The sequence below is a fragment of the Protopterus annectens genome, chromosome 9.part0, assembly GCF_019279795.1.
Source record: "Protopterus annectens isolate FY-2018-M chromosome 9.part0, PAN1.0, whole genome shotgun sequence".
Classification (NCBI taxonomy): domain Eukaryota; kingdom Metazoa; phylum Chordata; order Ceratodontiformes; family Protopteridae; genus Protopterus; species Protopterus annectens.
The window spans coordinates 331,184,562-331,201,905 of NC_056743.1; the positions used below are offsets into that span (position 1 = coordinate 331,184,562).

Sequence of the window (17,344 nt, forward strand, 5' to 3'; positions counted from 1 at the left end):
GTACTCAGATGGAACGTTATGGTGAGTGCATAACTTCTTTATCTGAAGTAGTTACTTCATTTGCTCTGCAACCTGCGGGACAGAGTCCCCAGCTACCTAGGGAGAAACCCTGGGCGGCCTATGGAAGGATATTCCGAAGCACCGCAGAGCCAAAGGAAGCCCTACCTCTCGATACCATATCCAACTTATAATGAGAAATAAACGTATGTGAAGAGGACCAGGTAGCTGCAGAGCATATGTCATCCAAGGGGATCCTAGACCAGAAGGCTGCAGAGGTGGCCACAGCCCTCGTAGAGTGAGCGCGAATTCCCGTAGGAACCGGTTTGCCTGCAGATAAGTACCCGTGGACTATGCATTGACAAATCCAATTTGCTACAGTCACTTTGGAAATGGCCTTACCCATGCCATGGCTGATTTAGCAAATGACACGAACAACTGGGCCAATTTGCGAAAATCCTTAGTCCTGTGCAGGTAGAAACGCAGTTGTCTGTGCACATCAAATTTATGCAATGTGTATTCTCCTTTATTCTGAAAGTTTGGGAAGAACACGGGTAAGTTTATTGATTGATTGATATTTGACTCCGAAGCCACCTTAGGTAAGAATGATGGATTAGTCCTGAGGAACACTCTATCCTTATGAAAAATGAGATACGGATGCTTCATACATAAGGCTTGAAATTCTGATACCCTTTTGGCTGAAGTAATGGCCACCAAAAAGGCTGTTTTCCAGGACAAGAACTTTAATGGAACTGAAGTCACAGGTTCAAAGGGTGGGCCTGTCAAAGCTTGTAAGACTATGGCCAAATCCCATGGAGGCACCACCACTTTCACTGGAGGCTTCAAGAGGAAAACGCCCCGTAAGAAGGTTTTACATAATTTTGTAGAAGTCAAAGATCCTAGTCCGTCTCCCACGTGGAAATGGGAGATGGCTGCCAATTGCACCTTAACTGTTGAAGCACTTGCTCCTTGTCTGAATATCAGAGACAGGAAGTCTAGAATAGTAGGAATAGGAAATGTAAATGGATCCAGGCCTCTATCATTGGCCCAGACAGAGAAACGTTTCCATTTGCTGCAGTAAATCTTCCTAGTAGTCGGCTTATGTGCTGCGACTAGAATGGCCTTAACAGGAGATGAGATACCGGGAGTCCTAGCCATCAGTGGAACTGGAGCAACCAAGCCGCAAGCTTGAGGTTCACCAGGTTCGGGGGTTGTAATCCCGGCGGATGTGAAATCAAGTCTGGAATGGGATCCAGTGTCCATGGCGGAGATACACTGCAAGACCGCAGGTACGGGAACCAGATCTGGCGAGGCCAGAATGGGGCTATGAGGATAACTCTGCTCCCCAACCAACGGGCTTTCTGTATGAACTTGGTCATGAGCGGAAGGGGTGGATAGGCATATAGTAGACCGGACGGCCAAGCATGGACTAGAGCGTCTCTGGGATTCTCCCCTTCGGGGGTAAGTATTGCGAAGTACTCTCTGCATTTTGTGTTTAAGGGAGAAGCAAAAAGATCGCAGCAAGGCCAACCGCATTTGCGGAAGATCTGCTTCGCAACTGATGGATTGAGAGACCACTCATCCGGAGTGAGAATCACTCTGCTCAGTTTGTCCGCCAAAATGTTGGACCGACCCAGAATGTGCGTTGCTACCAGAAAGCGGTTGGTGGATATCGCCCATTCCCATACTCTCATAGCCTCCCGGCAAAGTGGGTAGGACCTGGTTCCTCCTTGCTTATGTACCAGACCACTGACATGTTGTCTGCCTGGATTGCAATAGTCCCCAGAGGTAGAAGGTTGTGGAGAGCTTGCAACGCTAGAAGCACCGCCCTCATCTCTAGGGCATTGACATGCAAAGCGGTCTCCAGGGGAGTCCACGTGCCTTGGATGGTTATGCCCGAACAATGCCCCCCCACCTGAGGCGAGAAGCGTCCGTGGTCAGCGTGGCTTGTGGGGGAGGGACAACAAAAGGCCTCCTTTCCTTCAGCTCTGGGGCGTGGAGCCACCAAAGAAGGGAGTGCCTGCAAACTCTGCTTAGGGGAATCGGAGTATTCAACGGATGGAGTAGCAGGGACCACTGAACTTGAAGGGTCCACTGCAGAATCCTCATTCACAGATGCGCGTGTAGGGCGAGACGGATCGCTGCTGCCATAGATCCTAGTGCCCTCATAACTAATTCCGTCTTCGGGGCCGGGCTTTGAAGAAGAATTAGCACCTGACACGACAAGCTGTTTATCCTGTCCACATTTAGCATAGCTCGAGAAATGCGGGTATCTAACTTGGCCCCTATGAACCCAAGGACCTGTACAGGGCAAAGAGAGGATTACTGGAGGTTTACAGAGATGCCTAAGCTCTGGGCAAGGGTCAGAGCATAATCCCTTGCCAGGCACAGCCGATGCCGGTTGGTGGCGGTAAGGAGCCAGTTGTCTAGATACGGGAAGACCTGAATGCCCTGAAGTCTCAGGTGGGCTGCAACCACTGCCATGACCTTGGTGAACACCCTGGGGGCTGAGCTGAGGCCGAACGGGAGAACCCTGAACTAGTACTGACTGGCTAACAGCCGGAAGCGAAGAAACCTTCTGGATCGTCTGTCCATCAAGATATGGTAGTACGCATCCTTGAGGTCTATCGAGCACATCCAGTCGTTCTGCCGCAGAAGGGGGAGAATAGACTGGAGGGTGACCATCCGGAACTTTTCTTTGGGAATGAACAGGTTCAAAGCGGAAAGGTCTAGAATGGGTCTGAGGTCCCCCGTCTTTTTTGGCACTAAAAAGAACCTGGAGTAATAACCCGATCCGGACTGGTCTGGGGGGACGGGCTGGATGGCTCTTTTTTCTAGCAACTTCAGGATTTCTGAAGCTGCTGCCTCCCTTCGATCGGGTGGAACATCGGGGAGGTGTGTCTGGTCGAGGGAGGGTGGTTTATGAAGGGGATGGTATAACCTCTGGATATGATGTGGAGCATCCATCGATCTGTCGTAATGGACTCCCAGTTTGACAGGTGCTCCAACAACCGTCCCCGACTGCCTCCAGAGAGGGACAGCCGGGTAAGCCTTCAGGGCTGCTGCGCGGGTCTATCCCGGAAGGGTTCCCTGGACCCGAAGTTACGCGGTCCCCCTCTGCCTCTGGGCTGGCGTCCTCCTCTGCCTCTAGAGGACGAGGGGTCCGAAGCCGGATGGGATTGCTGGGACTTACGGAACCACAGCTTCTTTTGTCCCCTCTGATTCCTAGAAAAGGATCATTGGGGATTAGAGAAGTGGACCCCGATGGCAGACAGCGTCTTCCCATCCTTCTCGCTTTGGACCAGCATCTCACGAACGGTCTTGCCGAAGAGCGAAGATCCGTCAAAGGGTGCATTCGCGAAGGACGCCTTGAAGGGATCCACGAAATTGCAAAGACGGAGCCAGGAGTGACGTCACAAGACGACCCCGGCTCCGCTGGCCCTAGCGGCTCCCTCCGTGGCATGGGAGAGTAGAAGCATGGACGTGTTAGAGATGGATTTTAGAGTGGCCATACAAGTAGAGAAAACTTTTTTGTCCTCGACCAACATGGACTCCGGGGGGGGGGGGGCTACAGCGTATTCCTTAATTAAGTCTCGTTGCAGCCTAATGGTATGTGCCATGTAGTTAAGCGCCCTTACAGAAAAGGTCACTGAACTAAACATCCGCTTCCCAATGCGGTCCAGTGCTCGAGATTCCTTATCTGGTGGGTGAACCGAAGAACTCTCCTGCGCGAGTTCTCTCTTGGTGGCAGCTGCCACCAGCATGGCATCCACTGGGGTTCCCTTGGCCCAAGACAATCTATCTACTGGGGGGCTAAGAATCTTGTCGGGTCGCTTCGGGATAGGCTCCACGGTGTCGGACTCCTTCCACGCCCTGGTAGTAATGAGGTCTACCAGGGGGTCAGCCGGGGGGGGAGACACAGGAGGTAGAAGGGCCTGCCTCAAACGCATCCAAGAACACGGATTCATCTGTGGAAGGTTTTTGGGCAGACCACCCCCCTCTAATACGCAACATTTCCATGATGTCTCCGAAGGAGACATCCTCGGGGGGTGACCTTGGGGAACCTTCCCCTTCATCTAAATCCGTGTCAGTTGTGACGGATTCGGGGGAGTCCAGGTGCCTCCTCTTGCACCGATGTTTTTGAGGGACCTCCTCTGTGGGACTGTCCGAAGAGGGCTCGTCAACTGGGTCCTGTTCCTCTAAGGGAACCAACTGGAGGGCTTGAGCAGGCTGTCCCGATGGTCGGATGATGGAGGATAGACCCACATGCAGCGGGGGTACGGGAGGATCCGACGCCCGGACCAGGGACCAGGAGGTCCTCGACAGTACCCTCTCCACAACCTCAAAAGCCGAAGGAGAGCTACTCTCGTCAGGCTCCTAGAGCAATCTCCTCGGCTCCGAGGTAGGGATCGGGGTCGGAGCCGATGCAGCCGGAGCCGAGAGAGAGGTGTGCTCTGAACCCAATGAAGCCGAAGACACACTAGCTCCCCTGGATCCGATGCTCTGCCCCGAGAGCTCAGATCCGACAGACTCGAAGGCACAGTTGGCGTCGAAGCGACCTGAGCTATCGGCGCCAACGAATCCCCGGTTCTGAAAGGGCCCGGATCCGATAACTCAGAGACCCGAAAACGGGTCGGAGAAGGAGTAATCGGAGCAAATATGGGGGCCGCGCAAGAGCACCCCCATCTGCATTTGGGTCTGGATGAATCGGTGCATCATCCGATCCATATCTGCTTCAGTGAGGCTTCTTGTTGATCTTGAAGAAGTCGTCGAGGCGGGCCGGGAGGGTCACCTCGACGACCTCGAGGGAGACTGATCCTCCTCCTCCAGCTCCGGAGAAAAACGAGGTGAACGGAGCCGAGAGGGGGAGGATCCATAGCCCCTCGAGGGAGACCTAGTCAGCTTAGACGGCGGGGCTGAGGGTTGAGTCTCAGCCCGCCTTTTGTGGGACTTATGTCCCTTGTCTTTGTGTCTTTTCTCCACCGTAGTGGAGGTACCTGAATCCCCCGAACTCAAACCCAAAGAGGGAGGTTGAGTCCCAGGTTGAGTCGGGGGCTCAGAAGGCAGGAGGGCTGTGGAGACAGCCTGTGCCTGAGAGGGGGAGGAAGAAGAAGCTGATTCCTGAGGCAACAAGCCCGCCAGGATCAGCTTGTTCTTCCTGTCCCAAATAGCTCAGGGATTAAAGGCCACGCAGATTGTGCAGGCCGATGACAAATGGGCCGCCCCCCAAGCATAAAATGCACTGAGTGTGGCCATCCGCCGGCGAAAGCTTATGGCCACACTCAGTACATTTGAGAACACCGCCTTAGGCCCTTTAGCCATAAAAAAAACACTCACACCAAAAAAAAACACACCCAAACACTAAGAGGGGGGAGGGTGAAAGGCGGGAACTAACAGAAAAAACTAGTTAGAAAGGGGGAACAAAGGTACCTAACTAACTACACTTTCGCTAACTAACCCAGATAAAACTAAACACTCACACAAGAAAAAGATTTTTTTTTTTTTTTTTTTTACAAAAAGAAGAAAAAGGTTCAATCTCACCAAAAAGCCAAGGAGCTCTTCAAAAGTAGCTGCTTCAGCCACGGCAAAAAACGATCCGAGGTAATGTAGCACATAGCAGGGGATTATGGGTAGGGGGAGGAGCTAGGAGCTCGGATCTTGTAGCTTGGAAAGCTGCCGGCTCGGATCCGATACCCACAGGTTGCAGAGCAAATGAAGTAACTACTTCAGATCAGCAATATTTTCAGATGATGAGTGTGTCAAATTACACCATATAAACAGGAATTAATATTGTGCAGAAGGGTCTTCAAAAGTTTTTATAAAGCTAAAAGATTAAGGCTGGTGAATAAAAACAATGTTATTCATTTATTCTCTTTCAGAAATACAGCTTTTTGTTTGCTGCACTCTTGTTTCAAATTAGGAATTAAATATTTTTAAATCCACAAAGGTAAAGGCACTCAACAAGTTATGTAACAGCAGTACACACTGTGGATGAATTAAAACATCCAAGTGCTGACTGAAACATATAAGTAGGCAACGCAGAAGCAATAGCCATCCATTACTATTTTCTTGAAGGGCTTTGATAGCCTCACGTTATATCTTTGAATCCAAAATGTACTATTGTCTCATTGAATTCCAAGACTAAGAACATGAACAGCTACAAAGTATACTACATTGAAAGATCACATGCTACCAAACTGAAAACATGATCTGCATGTTCTCCATAAAAATATTTATTCATATAATGATAAAATTTACAATGCAAAACATTTATGAGTTTAGCATATTTGTACTCCACTTATAGACAACTACAGAAATGCATTTAATAGCTGTCTTGCATTCTTAAACTAGGTCAGAAATATGGTCTGGTTTTCATTTCTACATACAAAGCTGTACAACAAAACCAGCGCACATTACAGTGAGTTACAGGAATCCCTTAAAAAAATCTCTAGCTTTTTATATAAATCTACATTTTACCTTAATGTGCTTCAGTATAATTTTAAAGTTAAACAGAACCACAGGAGGAAGTTGCATCTCAAAAAACATTCTGTACATAATACTTTAAAAAGCATTATACAAAAATAATTCAATAAGAAAACAAAAATACAAGTTTTCATTTTTAAATACAGATTTACGAAAGTTTTTTTTTTATTAGAGAAAATTCCCACCCAGTGGGTGCAGTGTTGTCTTTTAAAAAGTCACACGGCTCTTGATGTCGTTTATCTGTTTTACCATTTCAGCTATGTGTTCATTCCTGTTAAAATAAAGATGGCAAATAAATATGTGAAATCCCTAAAATATTTAGCATTCAACAAATCCATTATCACACTTTTGAACTGTAAATAGGTTTTATTGTACGGCCTGTGCTCTAAAATATAAAAACTTTTTCCCCCCAAGAATAAAAAAATGCAAACGTGGCAATGCATTTCTAAAGTACCTTTGCTCTGGAGGTTAACTGCGATGATCAAAGACAGTTTCTGCCTCACAGTTCCAAGAATTGAGAGAAAACTCCTGCCATGATGTTATTGTTCATGTGGAGTTTGTACGCACTCTCTACACATGTGGGATTTCTCTGCACACTTTGTTTTCCTCCCTCCTCCCCAAAATGTGATGGTTGATGAATCTCTGCAAACTATCAGTGGAAAAGGGTCTCCCCATTAGCATAGTTTACCTGGTTAACAGATAATTTAAATAAAAAATTACATTAAACGGAGTACAGTGCTAGTGACTTCTGATGGCTAACAGTGGCTCTGCTGCATTAATTAAAACACATACTTGGAAGAAGCTGAACCACACTCCCAGTCTTTTCCCATCATAGACAAAAAGGCTCAAGCATTAAGAAAAGCATCAGTCAATGAAGTACCCAAGGCTGACAACAGTTATACATTACTAGATAAACTTAACTGTAGCAAGTATCCTAAAAAGCACAGTGGGAGAAAGTACAGTTGTATACACTTACCATAAATGTAGATGTTCGAGTGTATTCACTCTTGCAGTCATTACATTTGGGTAATCTGCTTGCAGGTTGCCCTCAGTCGGCCTGATTAACAAAGTCTTGGGTCCTGCGTCGGTTGCTGTACTTTCTTCCATGATGTCAGGGTTATAAAACATGCAGCCAATGCCATTATATCAGTTTTTTCTTGACCCAGATGTCAGGTGCCCCCTAATGGGGATAAAAAAAAATTAAAAACACAAAAATATACCTCCAACCAAAAGCAAATACACCAAAAAGACTTTTAAGCACAGTAAAAGAAAGTTGAGGTATAGCCAGAGAAAAGTAGGGGGCTGGAGGGAGGGTAACCAGGACTGCAACAGTGAATACACTCGAACATCTACATTTATGGTAAGTGTACACAACTGTACTACGTTCTTCGTGTTTCACTGTTGCAGTCATTACATTTGGGTGGATTCCCAAAGCTATGGTTGGGAGGAGGAGTTTAGATAGCATTGGGCTACCTATAAGGCCCTGCAAGACTGCAGTGGTAAAGCCAGCTCTGGATTTTGAGAAAACTGGCAAATGATAATGCTTGGTGAAAGTATGTACAGAACTCCAGGTAGCAGCTTCTAGAATGTCCCTGGTAGGGACGCCTCTGAGAAAGGCTGTAGAGGTAGATGCAGCCCTGGTGGAGTGAGGTCTGATCCCCTGGATGATAGGTTTTCCAAGGTGCTTATAGCAGACATGAATGCAATGGCTTATCCATTTAGACATGGTTTGCTTTGAAATAGTCTTCCCCTCTGCCCCTGCAGCAAATGCTACCAAGAGTTGTTCAGATTTTCTTTGAGACTTAGTCCTGTTCAAATAGAATCTAAGTTGTCTGTGCACATCTAAAGAATACAGTATCCATTCCCCTTTATTCTGTGGATTGGGAAAGTAGGTTGGCAAATGAATGGACTGATTAAGAGCCACACTGGATACCACCTGGGGCATGAAGGATGGATTGGTTCTGAGTGACACCCTGTCTGCATGAAAGATGATGAAAGGCTCTACTGCCATAAGGGCCTGTAATTCAGATACCCTTCTAGCTTAAGTGATTGCTAAAAGGAAAGCTGTTTTCCAAGAAAGAAATTTTAAGTCTGCAGTAGCAGCTGACTCGAAAGGAGGTAGAGTGAGTTCCTCCAAAACAAAGTTAAGGTCCCCGGCCAGGGTTGGAGCTCTCCTGGGTGGCCTCATATTTTTGGCCCCTCTGAGGAACTGCTTGAGCAGTGGATACGAGAAGAGGGGAGGTTCTGTGTTATAATGAGCTGAGGCGTGGATTTTAATGGAGGAAAGACAGGCCCTTGTGAAGCATCTCAGTTAAATATTGTAAAATCTGAGGTAAATTGGGCACTGCTGTATTCATCCCTTGAGACTGGTTCCAGGCATAGAATCTTTTCCATTTTTCAGCAAAAGATTTTCTAGTACTAGGCCTCCTTGCCTCTAAAATAATATCTATCACAGGTTTGCTGAGGGATGGTAAAGCAGAGATTAAGTAATCAGCCAGGCTGCAAGGCTCAGTGTTGGTAGCTGAGGGTGCAGAATCTGGTTCTCCTGCTGAGACAGCAGGGAAGGAGTTTGAGGCAGGTGCCATGGAGATAACCGTAACACACTGTGCAGGAGGAGGTACCAGTGTTGGCGCAGCCAGTCTGGAGCAATCAAAATCATCCTTGGTTTGTCCTGTTTGACTTTTAGTAGTACTTTGGATAGCAGAGGCAGAGGGGGGAAGGCATAGACTGATAGGTTTTTCCAGCTGAAAGACAAAGCATCCACTTTCCAGGATTGTTTGTGGGGAGTCCTTGTGCAGGATTTGTCCAAGTGGTAGCTCTGGGGAGAGGCAAACGGGTCTATATCTGGGCTGCCCATTTGCTTGTCAATATGTTGAAAATCCTTGGCTCCAGTTTCCACTCGTGTTGGTCCATGAGGTTTCTGCTTAGTCCGTCTGCCAGTGTATTTAATTTTCCTGGCAGGAAATGAGCTTGTAGGTGCACTTGGTAGTTCAAGGCTGTGTTCCACAATGCCATGGCTAGTCTGCAGAGGGGGTAAGAATGTGTGCCCCCCTGCTTGTTTATGTACCACATAACAGTGGTGTTGTCCGTCTTTACCATTAGCTGTCCTGGAAGAAGGTGGTCCTTGAAGGCTGTCAGAGCATTCTGTACAGCTAACATTTCTTTTTGTCTGATATGCAGGTGCATTTGCCCTGAATGCACTTCCCTGCCAGGTGAGCCCACCATGCATAGTCTGATGCATCTGTTGTTAGGGTTTGGGCGGCAGGGGGTGGTGGAAAGGTACTCCCTTGTTTTGGTGGCAGGCCTCTACCCACCAAAGGAACTCTAGGTGTAGGCAAGGTATGATAGGAATCATTGTTTCTAGGCTTTGAGAATGTTGACACCATAGGCTTTTTAGATACCACTGTAGTTTCCTCATATGCAGTTGTGCATATGGAATTAGAAGAATGCAGGAGGCCATGAACCCCAAGGCTTGTAGTATTTGTCTTACAGATAGCAGGGTTTTTGTGGCCACTTGTTTGAAGTAAGTTGTCAAATGAATTTGCTTTTCTGGTGTGAGGTAAGCCATCTGGGAAGTTGTATTCAAGCTTGCTCCCAGGAATATAATTTGTTGACAGGGTACCATTTGCAATTTCTTTTCGTTTATGGTGTACCCCAGACAAGTTAGAACCCTTTTTAGAAAGGCAAGATGATTCAAAAGTATGCCCTGGCTTTCTGCCTGAATTACACAATCATCCAGGTATGGGTATATTTGAATACTTCTTTGCCTGTAAAATCTGGAGCTAGGCACTTTGTGAATACCTTGGGCACAGTAGATAAGCCAAAGGGCAGTGCGTGTAGCCTGCTTTGAAGCGTAGGTATCTTCTGCAAGATTCCCTGATTGGGATGTGCAGGTATGCTTCTTTTAAATCTAGTGTTGCCAACCAGGCATCTTTGCATAGCATAGGAAGTAATTGGTGAAGAGTCAGCATCTTGAATTTTAGAATCTCTAAAAAGGTGTTTAGAGTAGACAGGTCCAGGATAGGACGCCATGAATGGTCTTTCCTGGGTACCAGGAAAAGTCTCGAGTAGAAACCTTGTCCCTTTTCCTCTTCTGGTACCAGTTGAATAGCCCCCATACTTAAGAGAGAAAGTACTTATTTTTGTGCCTCTGCCCAATGATTTGGGGGTAGGTCCAACCATCCACTTGGTGTTGGCAACGTGTAGAAGTGAAATCTGTATCCCTGGGACACTATATTTAAAACCCATTTGTCCTGGGTAATGAGTTCCCAATTCTTTGCATGAAGAGCAATCTTTCCCCCCAAAGGGGCAGTCAGATGATAAGTGCTTGGAAAGTTTAAAAGGAAGTCATTGTGACAGTTTACCATAGGGGGAGTCTTACTATTCCCAGACTTGGAAGTGGAGGCCCCCACTGCTTAGTTCTGTGATTTCCCTGGGACTGAAACCTAGGGTTTTTGCTGTGTCTGGGTCTGACTTGAGAAGACCTGGAGAGGGCCAGTGCCTACTAAATTTAGGAGGCTGAACTTGTAAAAAATATTTAACAGTTTGCATAGATTTAGCTTTATCTTCCATCTTTTTAAGAACTTGCTTGTTGCCAAACAGGCGGTCCTGATTTAAAGGAGCATCCAACAATTTAGCTTTAACATGATCAGGCAAAGATTGCTCCTTAAGCCAAGTATGCCTTCTGAGCACAGACCCAGTAACATCAGCCCTACAAGAGGCCTCTAATGAATCAAAATCACATTGCAAAGTATGTTTTCCAACTTGTTCAGCAGAATGCATTAAATCCTGTAATTCTTTATTTTCCACACAGTCAGGAATCAACATAATTTTCTGTTTAAGTAGCCCAATAACATGTTGCTGATATTTTAACATATGAAACTGGCAGTTTAAAGCCCTAATGGCCAAGGTTGCAGAAGTGTAAACCTTCTTACCCCATCTATCCAGTGCTCTGGAGTCTATCAGAAGAGGTAGGATTTTTAGCAGTAGAAGCCTTATTGCCCTTGGGCCCCTGTGAAATAGTCTCTGGATCTGCAATAGGATTTTTGAAAAGGAACGTGTGGGAGTCAGGGCCCCTGTAGTATCCGTCAGGTTTTCTGGGAGCAGGAGGCAAGGAATCAGGGGCCAAACTAGATTCCGAGAAAGCATCATCAACAATGTCCAGTACAGGAGGAATAGCTAAAGGCCTGTGCTGAGGAAGGAGAAGGAAATCCCTAAGCCTCTTTTTTGAATCATAGTAATCCTGGCTTTCCCAGTGGAAATGCTCCCTTAGAGAATGTAAGGTTTCCCCAAAAGAAAATTCCTCAGGAAGGTAACAGAGGGAATAGAGTCACCTGCATCAGAATCCTCATAAGTAGGTAAGGACAAATCCAGTTCATCAGAAGTCAGAAAAAAACAGAATCCTGATCAGAAGATTCAAAATCAATATTAGTCCTAGGCCTCTTAGAGGGGGGAGGGTTGGCTACCCCTGATTAGAGTTATTAGATCTTCAGCCATTCTTATCATTTGTTTTTTAGGCATAGAGGCCTGAGCATCAGTTTTTTAGACATGGATCCAGATTTAGTCCTAAGTAATGAAGGATGCGTCGATTTAATATGCAAGTCTGTAGGCCTGAATACACCCTCAGAAGCCGGTGCCTGCACAGCGGCTCCAGACCCATCCAAGATAGAGACATCCGCGGGTTACATAGTTGAAGCATCTCTTGGCATACCGGACTCCAAATGGGTCTCAGTAGAGGCCTGTGAATCAGAAGTAGCAGGTATTAAGGGTTGCGAAAGCGCCTCACTGAGTACCGGCGAACTGGCGACTGGCTTACGAGAAGCATCATCGGCAGTTTTGGACCTTGACAGCCTGTCTCTGTCTTTATCTTTGCGTTTTTTGGAATCCCGGTAGTCGGATGGCTAAACAACTACATTTCTGGATAATTAAGCAGAGAACCGAAATATTTAGAGGCACAAATATACCGAAGACGGATAGTGCGCTGATTAAGTAAAGCACAAAACTGACAGCAAGGTACGTCGTGGCCAGGGCCTAGGCAAGGAATACAGTACGAATGAAAATCTTTGAGGTATTTGCTTTCCACAAGTAATGCAGTTATTAACTTTTACTGACATCGGTATGGAGCAAGAAAAAAAGTTTCCCCAACGGGGTACTTGGCTTTAGTTGAAGATTTCGGTTCTGAAACTTGAAAACAAAAATTTCAGGAGTCGGCCAACTAGCACTTGTGAACTGCTTCTGCTTTGGGCACCGCACGGCAAGAAAGACTGATGGTGTCGGCTGCATGTTTTATACCCCCGACGACCTGACATCGTGGAAGAAGGGACAGCAACTGACGCAGGACTTTGTTAATCAGGCCGAATGAGGGCAACCTGCAAGCAGATTACCCAAATGTAATGACTGCAACAGTGAAACACGAAGAACATCAAACACCTGTTGATAAACATCACTTTAAAGGTATTTTAGGGAAGCTCTTATACAAGGCCAAGCCCTTATAAAGTTACTAGAATGTACATGCTAGGATTCCACCAGGATGCAGTATGCCAAACAGTACCGACACCTTACTCACTTCTGATACCAATGCTAGTGCTTATGTAGAGGCAGCCTAAATCCTTCTTTAACAACTGCATGCCAAGGTTGGCAAAGGAACCAAGGTACCGGGAGCAAATGATTAGAGGGAGAAAGTTAATAGAATGGAAACAAGTCAAGAATACATTTGGAATTCAGGCTGGAGACTGTCTTCCTTATCAAGGACTGGTATCCGAGTATAGGCAAAGAGAAAGGAATAGGGGGAGCCTAAGTGAGAGGCCAGAACTGGTACAGATTTTACTTGAATCTAGAACAGAAGCTGTTACTAAAAAAAGAATAATTAGTATTGCATATAAAATACTGCATTACAACTATAGGGATAGATCAGAGGAGGTTAGAAAGCATTGGAAAGACAGACTGGATAAGCAATTCAAAGTAACAATGGTAGGATATATGAATGGCTCCCAAATATGCAACCAAGTGTAGAAGATTTAGGAACACTGCAGTGAAGTGTTTGCGTAGGTATTTTTACATCCTAGGCAGACTCCAAAGATTTTTTCTTCAGGTAGACTGCAAATGTTGGAGGTGTCATGAGGAAGAAACAGGTAATTGGGAACATATTTTGTGGGAGTGTAATGAGTTGGCAAAATTCCCTGCAAACTACTCTGTTAGAAATACCAGGTAAGCAAGTTGGTGCAACAAAGGAAATGATTTTTTGAGCTGTGATACAGGATCTGAATTGCCTACACATAAGTAAGACCTTGTTGAGTTTAATTCTGGTGGCTGCCAAAAAAGCAATTACTAGAAAATGGAAATCGAAGTCTAAATCAAGCGTGTCTGAAGTACTGAATATTTAACAGACACAAAAGACCTGAGGTGGGATCTTTTCAAAATGGTAGGAGCAAATTATACAGAAAATAGGAACTGTGAAAACAATACATGCAAAATAATGTTTTGGAGAAGGAATGAGATTTAAGAGAAAGCAGGAATTGAATGAGCTATGTAATTATGTAATGTTCAAATGATAATGATTGTATAGAAGAGTATATGCAATGCATAATGTCTGCAATGGAACATATGTCATTATGGTTTGTTTTCATTTACATAAATGCATGATTGTTTATGTTACAAGATATTTTTTCCTTCGGCTTTTCCTGGTTAGGGGTCGCCACAGCGGAACTCCGGTCCGCTGATGATTGGCAGTAGATTTTCACGGTGCTGAGGTGTCAGCTCGACGCCCAACCTTCAACAGAAGGCACGCCCATTCACGCATGTCTTTCGAATGCCACTCGAACACGGGGAGGGCATGCAGACTCCACACAGAAGGTGTTCCAGCCAAGAATCGAACTGGAGAACCTCTTGCTGTGAGGCGACAACGCTACTGCTGCACCACAAGATTGTCTATGTCACAAGTTATAATTTAATAAAATTATCTTTTGGTTAAAAAATGTATGCCAAGAGTCAGATAAAGTGCAGGTGTGTGCAACTATATTTAATGTAAGGGAAGGCAAGAATTGAATAAGCTCTGTAATGTTCAAATGATAATGACTGTATAGAAGATTATATGTGATGTATAATATCTGCAACTGAAAATATGTCACTATGGTTTGTTTTCAGTTATATAAATGTACAACTGCCTATGTCATAAGTGATAATTCAATAAAGTTGTTTTTTGGTTAAAAAATGCATGCCAAGGGTCAGATAAAGTGAAGGTATGTGCAACTAAAGTAAAGTACAGTTTTGTACCTACCATAAATGTAGATGTTCGAGTGTTCACCCTGCTGCAGTTATTACACTTGGGTTATCCTGTCGTCAGGCGGTCCCGCAGTCGGCCGGATTTCCAAAGTCTTGGTCCGACGTCGGATGCAGTCCCCTCATCCCTGACATCAGTGTGCCAGGGGTACATATATTGCAACCGATGCCATTTTCTTCAGTTTTTCTTGCCCCAGATGTCAGGTGCCCCCAAAAAGGTGATCCAAATCAGTACCAAATGGTGTGAACACTGTGCAAACACAAAATCCCTTCAGCTATAAGCAAATACATCAGTAAGGCATAGCAGAGGTTTAGCCATTAGATCAGAGGGGTTGGAGGGAGGGTAACCTGGACTGTAGCAGGGTGAACACTCTAACATCTACATTTATGGTAGGTACAAAACTGTACTATGTTCATCGTGTTACCCTGCTGCAGTCATTACACTTGGGTTGAGTCCCAAAGCTAAGGTAGGGTGGAGGCATCATAGAGGGTTAATGGAGGCAATGAGGCCCTGCAGAACTGCAGTGGCGAAGCCTGTCCTGGACTTAGAATAAAGAGGTAAGTGATGGAGTTCAGTGCACACCTTCACCAAACACCAAGTTGCAGCTTCTAAGATTTCCTTGGTAGGAACCCCCCTGAGAAAGGCTGTAGAAGTAGCTGTTGCCCTGGTAGAGTGGGATCTAATGGTAGGAGAAACTGGTTTCCCATGATGGGTATAGCAGAATCGGATGCAATGGCCTATCCATTTCGAAATGGTTTGCTTGGATATGGCCTTCCCTTGAGAGGCTGTAGCATAGGAAAAGTACAGTTTTGTACCTACCATAAATGTAGATGTCCGAGAGGTATGCATCTGCAGTCCTAACAAATGGGTTGTCCTGAAGGCTAAATTTGGATAAATGCAAATGTTTCCAAACAACAGAGAGCAAATAGAAATAAACATGTATATACATATATACAAACAAAGCTAGCTACAAGATGGGCAAATACCGCAGATGCATACCTCTCGGACATCTACATTTATGGTAGGTACAAAACTGTACTATGTCCTTCAAGGATGCATCTGCAGTCATGGGTAGAATACCATAGCCAAACTGGGGAGGAGGCCCTAACCAGATTATAGCAGCCTCTAAAATGTCTTTGCTGTAGTAGTGGTTGTAGCCCTTGTGGAGTGAGGTCTGATATTTTCTGGAGTTGCCTTTCCATGATAAGAATAACAAAATCTAATGCAATTTCCTATCCATTTTGAGATTGTCTGTTTTGTAATTGCTTTTCCTTCCATTCCTGTTCTGTGGGTTGGGCATAAAGGTAGGATTAGTTCTCATGGACACTCTATCCTGATGGAAGATAAGGAAGGGTTGCACTGCCATTAATGCCTGTAATTCAGAAACCCTTCTTGCTGAAGTGATTGCAAGCAGGAAAGCAGTTTTCCATGATAAGTACTGTAATTCTGCTGTTGCTGCTGGTCAACTTTTCTAGCACAAAGTTCAAGTCCCATGTAGGCAATGGTGGCTTCACATTTTTGATTCCTCTCAGAAACTGCCTGAGTAGAGGATGAGAGAAGACTGGAGGATCCATGTTGTATTCTGCTGAAATAGCTGACACATGAATCTTAATGGAAGAGTAAGATAGGCCATTGTGGAAAAGTTCTGCTAAGTATTCCAGGATGTTAGCTATGTTTACCAGTGCTACATTTGCACTCCAAAAGAGATATCTTTTCCATTTCATGGAGTAAGTTTTTCTTGTTGAGGGTCAAGATAATGTCTTTAACCCTTTGAGATAAATCTGGGTTATTTTGTCTTATGCAATGCTCCAAGCAGCTAGCTGCAGTGTTTTCAGGTTCGGATGCAGGGTTTTGAAGTTGTTCTGTGTCAGCAGTAAAGGAACCAGGGGTAGAGGCCATGACATACTCCTCAGTAGTGGGTACCAGTGCTGCCTTGGCCAGTCTGGAGCTATCAGGATGATCCTTGGGTGGTCTTCTTTGATCTTCAATAGCACCTTGTGCATCAAAGGAAGAGGTGGGAATGCATATGCTGTCAGGTTTTCCCTACTGAAAGAAAGGGAGTCCACCTTCCAAGCAAGTGGGTGGTATGTCCTTGTGCAGAATTTTTTCAATTGGTGATTGTGTGGAAATAAGTCTATTTCTGGTAGTCCCCATTTCCTTGTGATGGATTTGAAGATGTCTGGATGCAGCATCCACTCGTGGGCATCCGTGGTAGTCCTGCTTAAGATGTCTGCTAGTATGTTTTCTTTTTCTGGCACAAATATTGCCTTGAGCTGTATGTTGAGGCTTAGGGCCACATTCCAGAGATCCATTGCCATCCGGCATAGAGGATATGAATGTGTGCCTCCCTGTTTGTTGATATACCACATAACTGTGGTGTTGTCCGTCTTTATCAGCAATTGTCCCTGTTGGAGAAACGGTCTGAATGCCTGAATTGCCAGTTTCACTGCCAGCATCTCTTTTTGGTTTATGTGTAGGTTTAGCTGGTCTTGAGTCCATAAGCCTTGTATGCACTTGTCCAGCGTCTGTGGTGATAGTCTGGCTTGGTTGAGGGCTGTGGAAGGGCAGTCCTTTGTTCAATTGACA

At 45.4% G+C, this 17,344-nt stretch overlaps 1 protein-coding gene across 1 annotated transcript in view; it reads right to left on the bottom strand.

Moving 5' to 3' along the window:
* Positions 1–6,214: 6,214 nt before the first annotated feature.
* Positions 6,215–17,344, bottom strand: part of LOC122811221 (nuclear pore complex protein Nup88-like) — a 261,114-nt gene continuing 249,984 nt past the window's right edge. Inside the window, exon 5 of the mRNA XM_044082913.1 lies at positions 6,215–6,751. Coding sequence (XP_043938848.1) covers positions 6,688–6,751 — 64 coding nt within the window. The 3' untranslated portion in view covers positions 6,215–6,687. The remainder of the gene's footprint in view (positions 6,752–17,344) is intronic.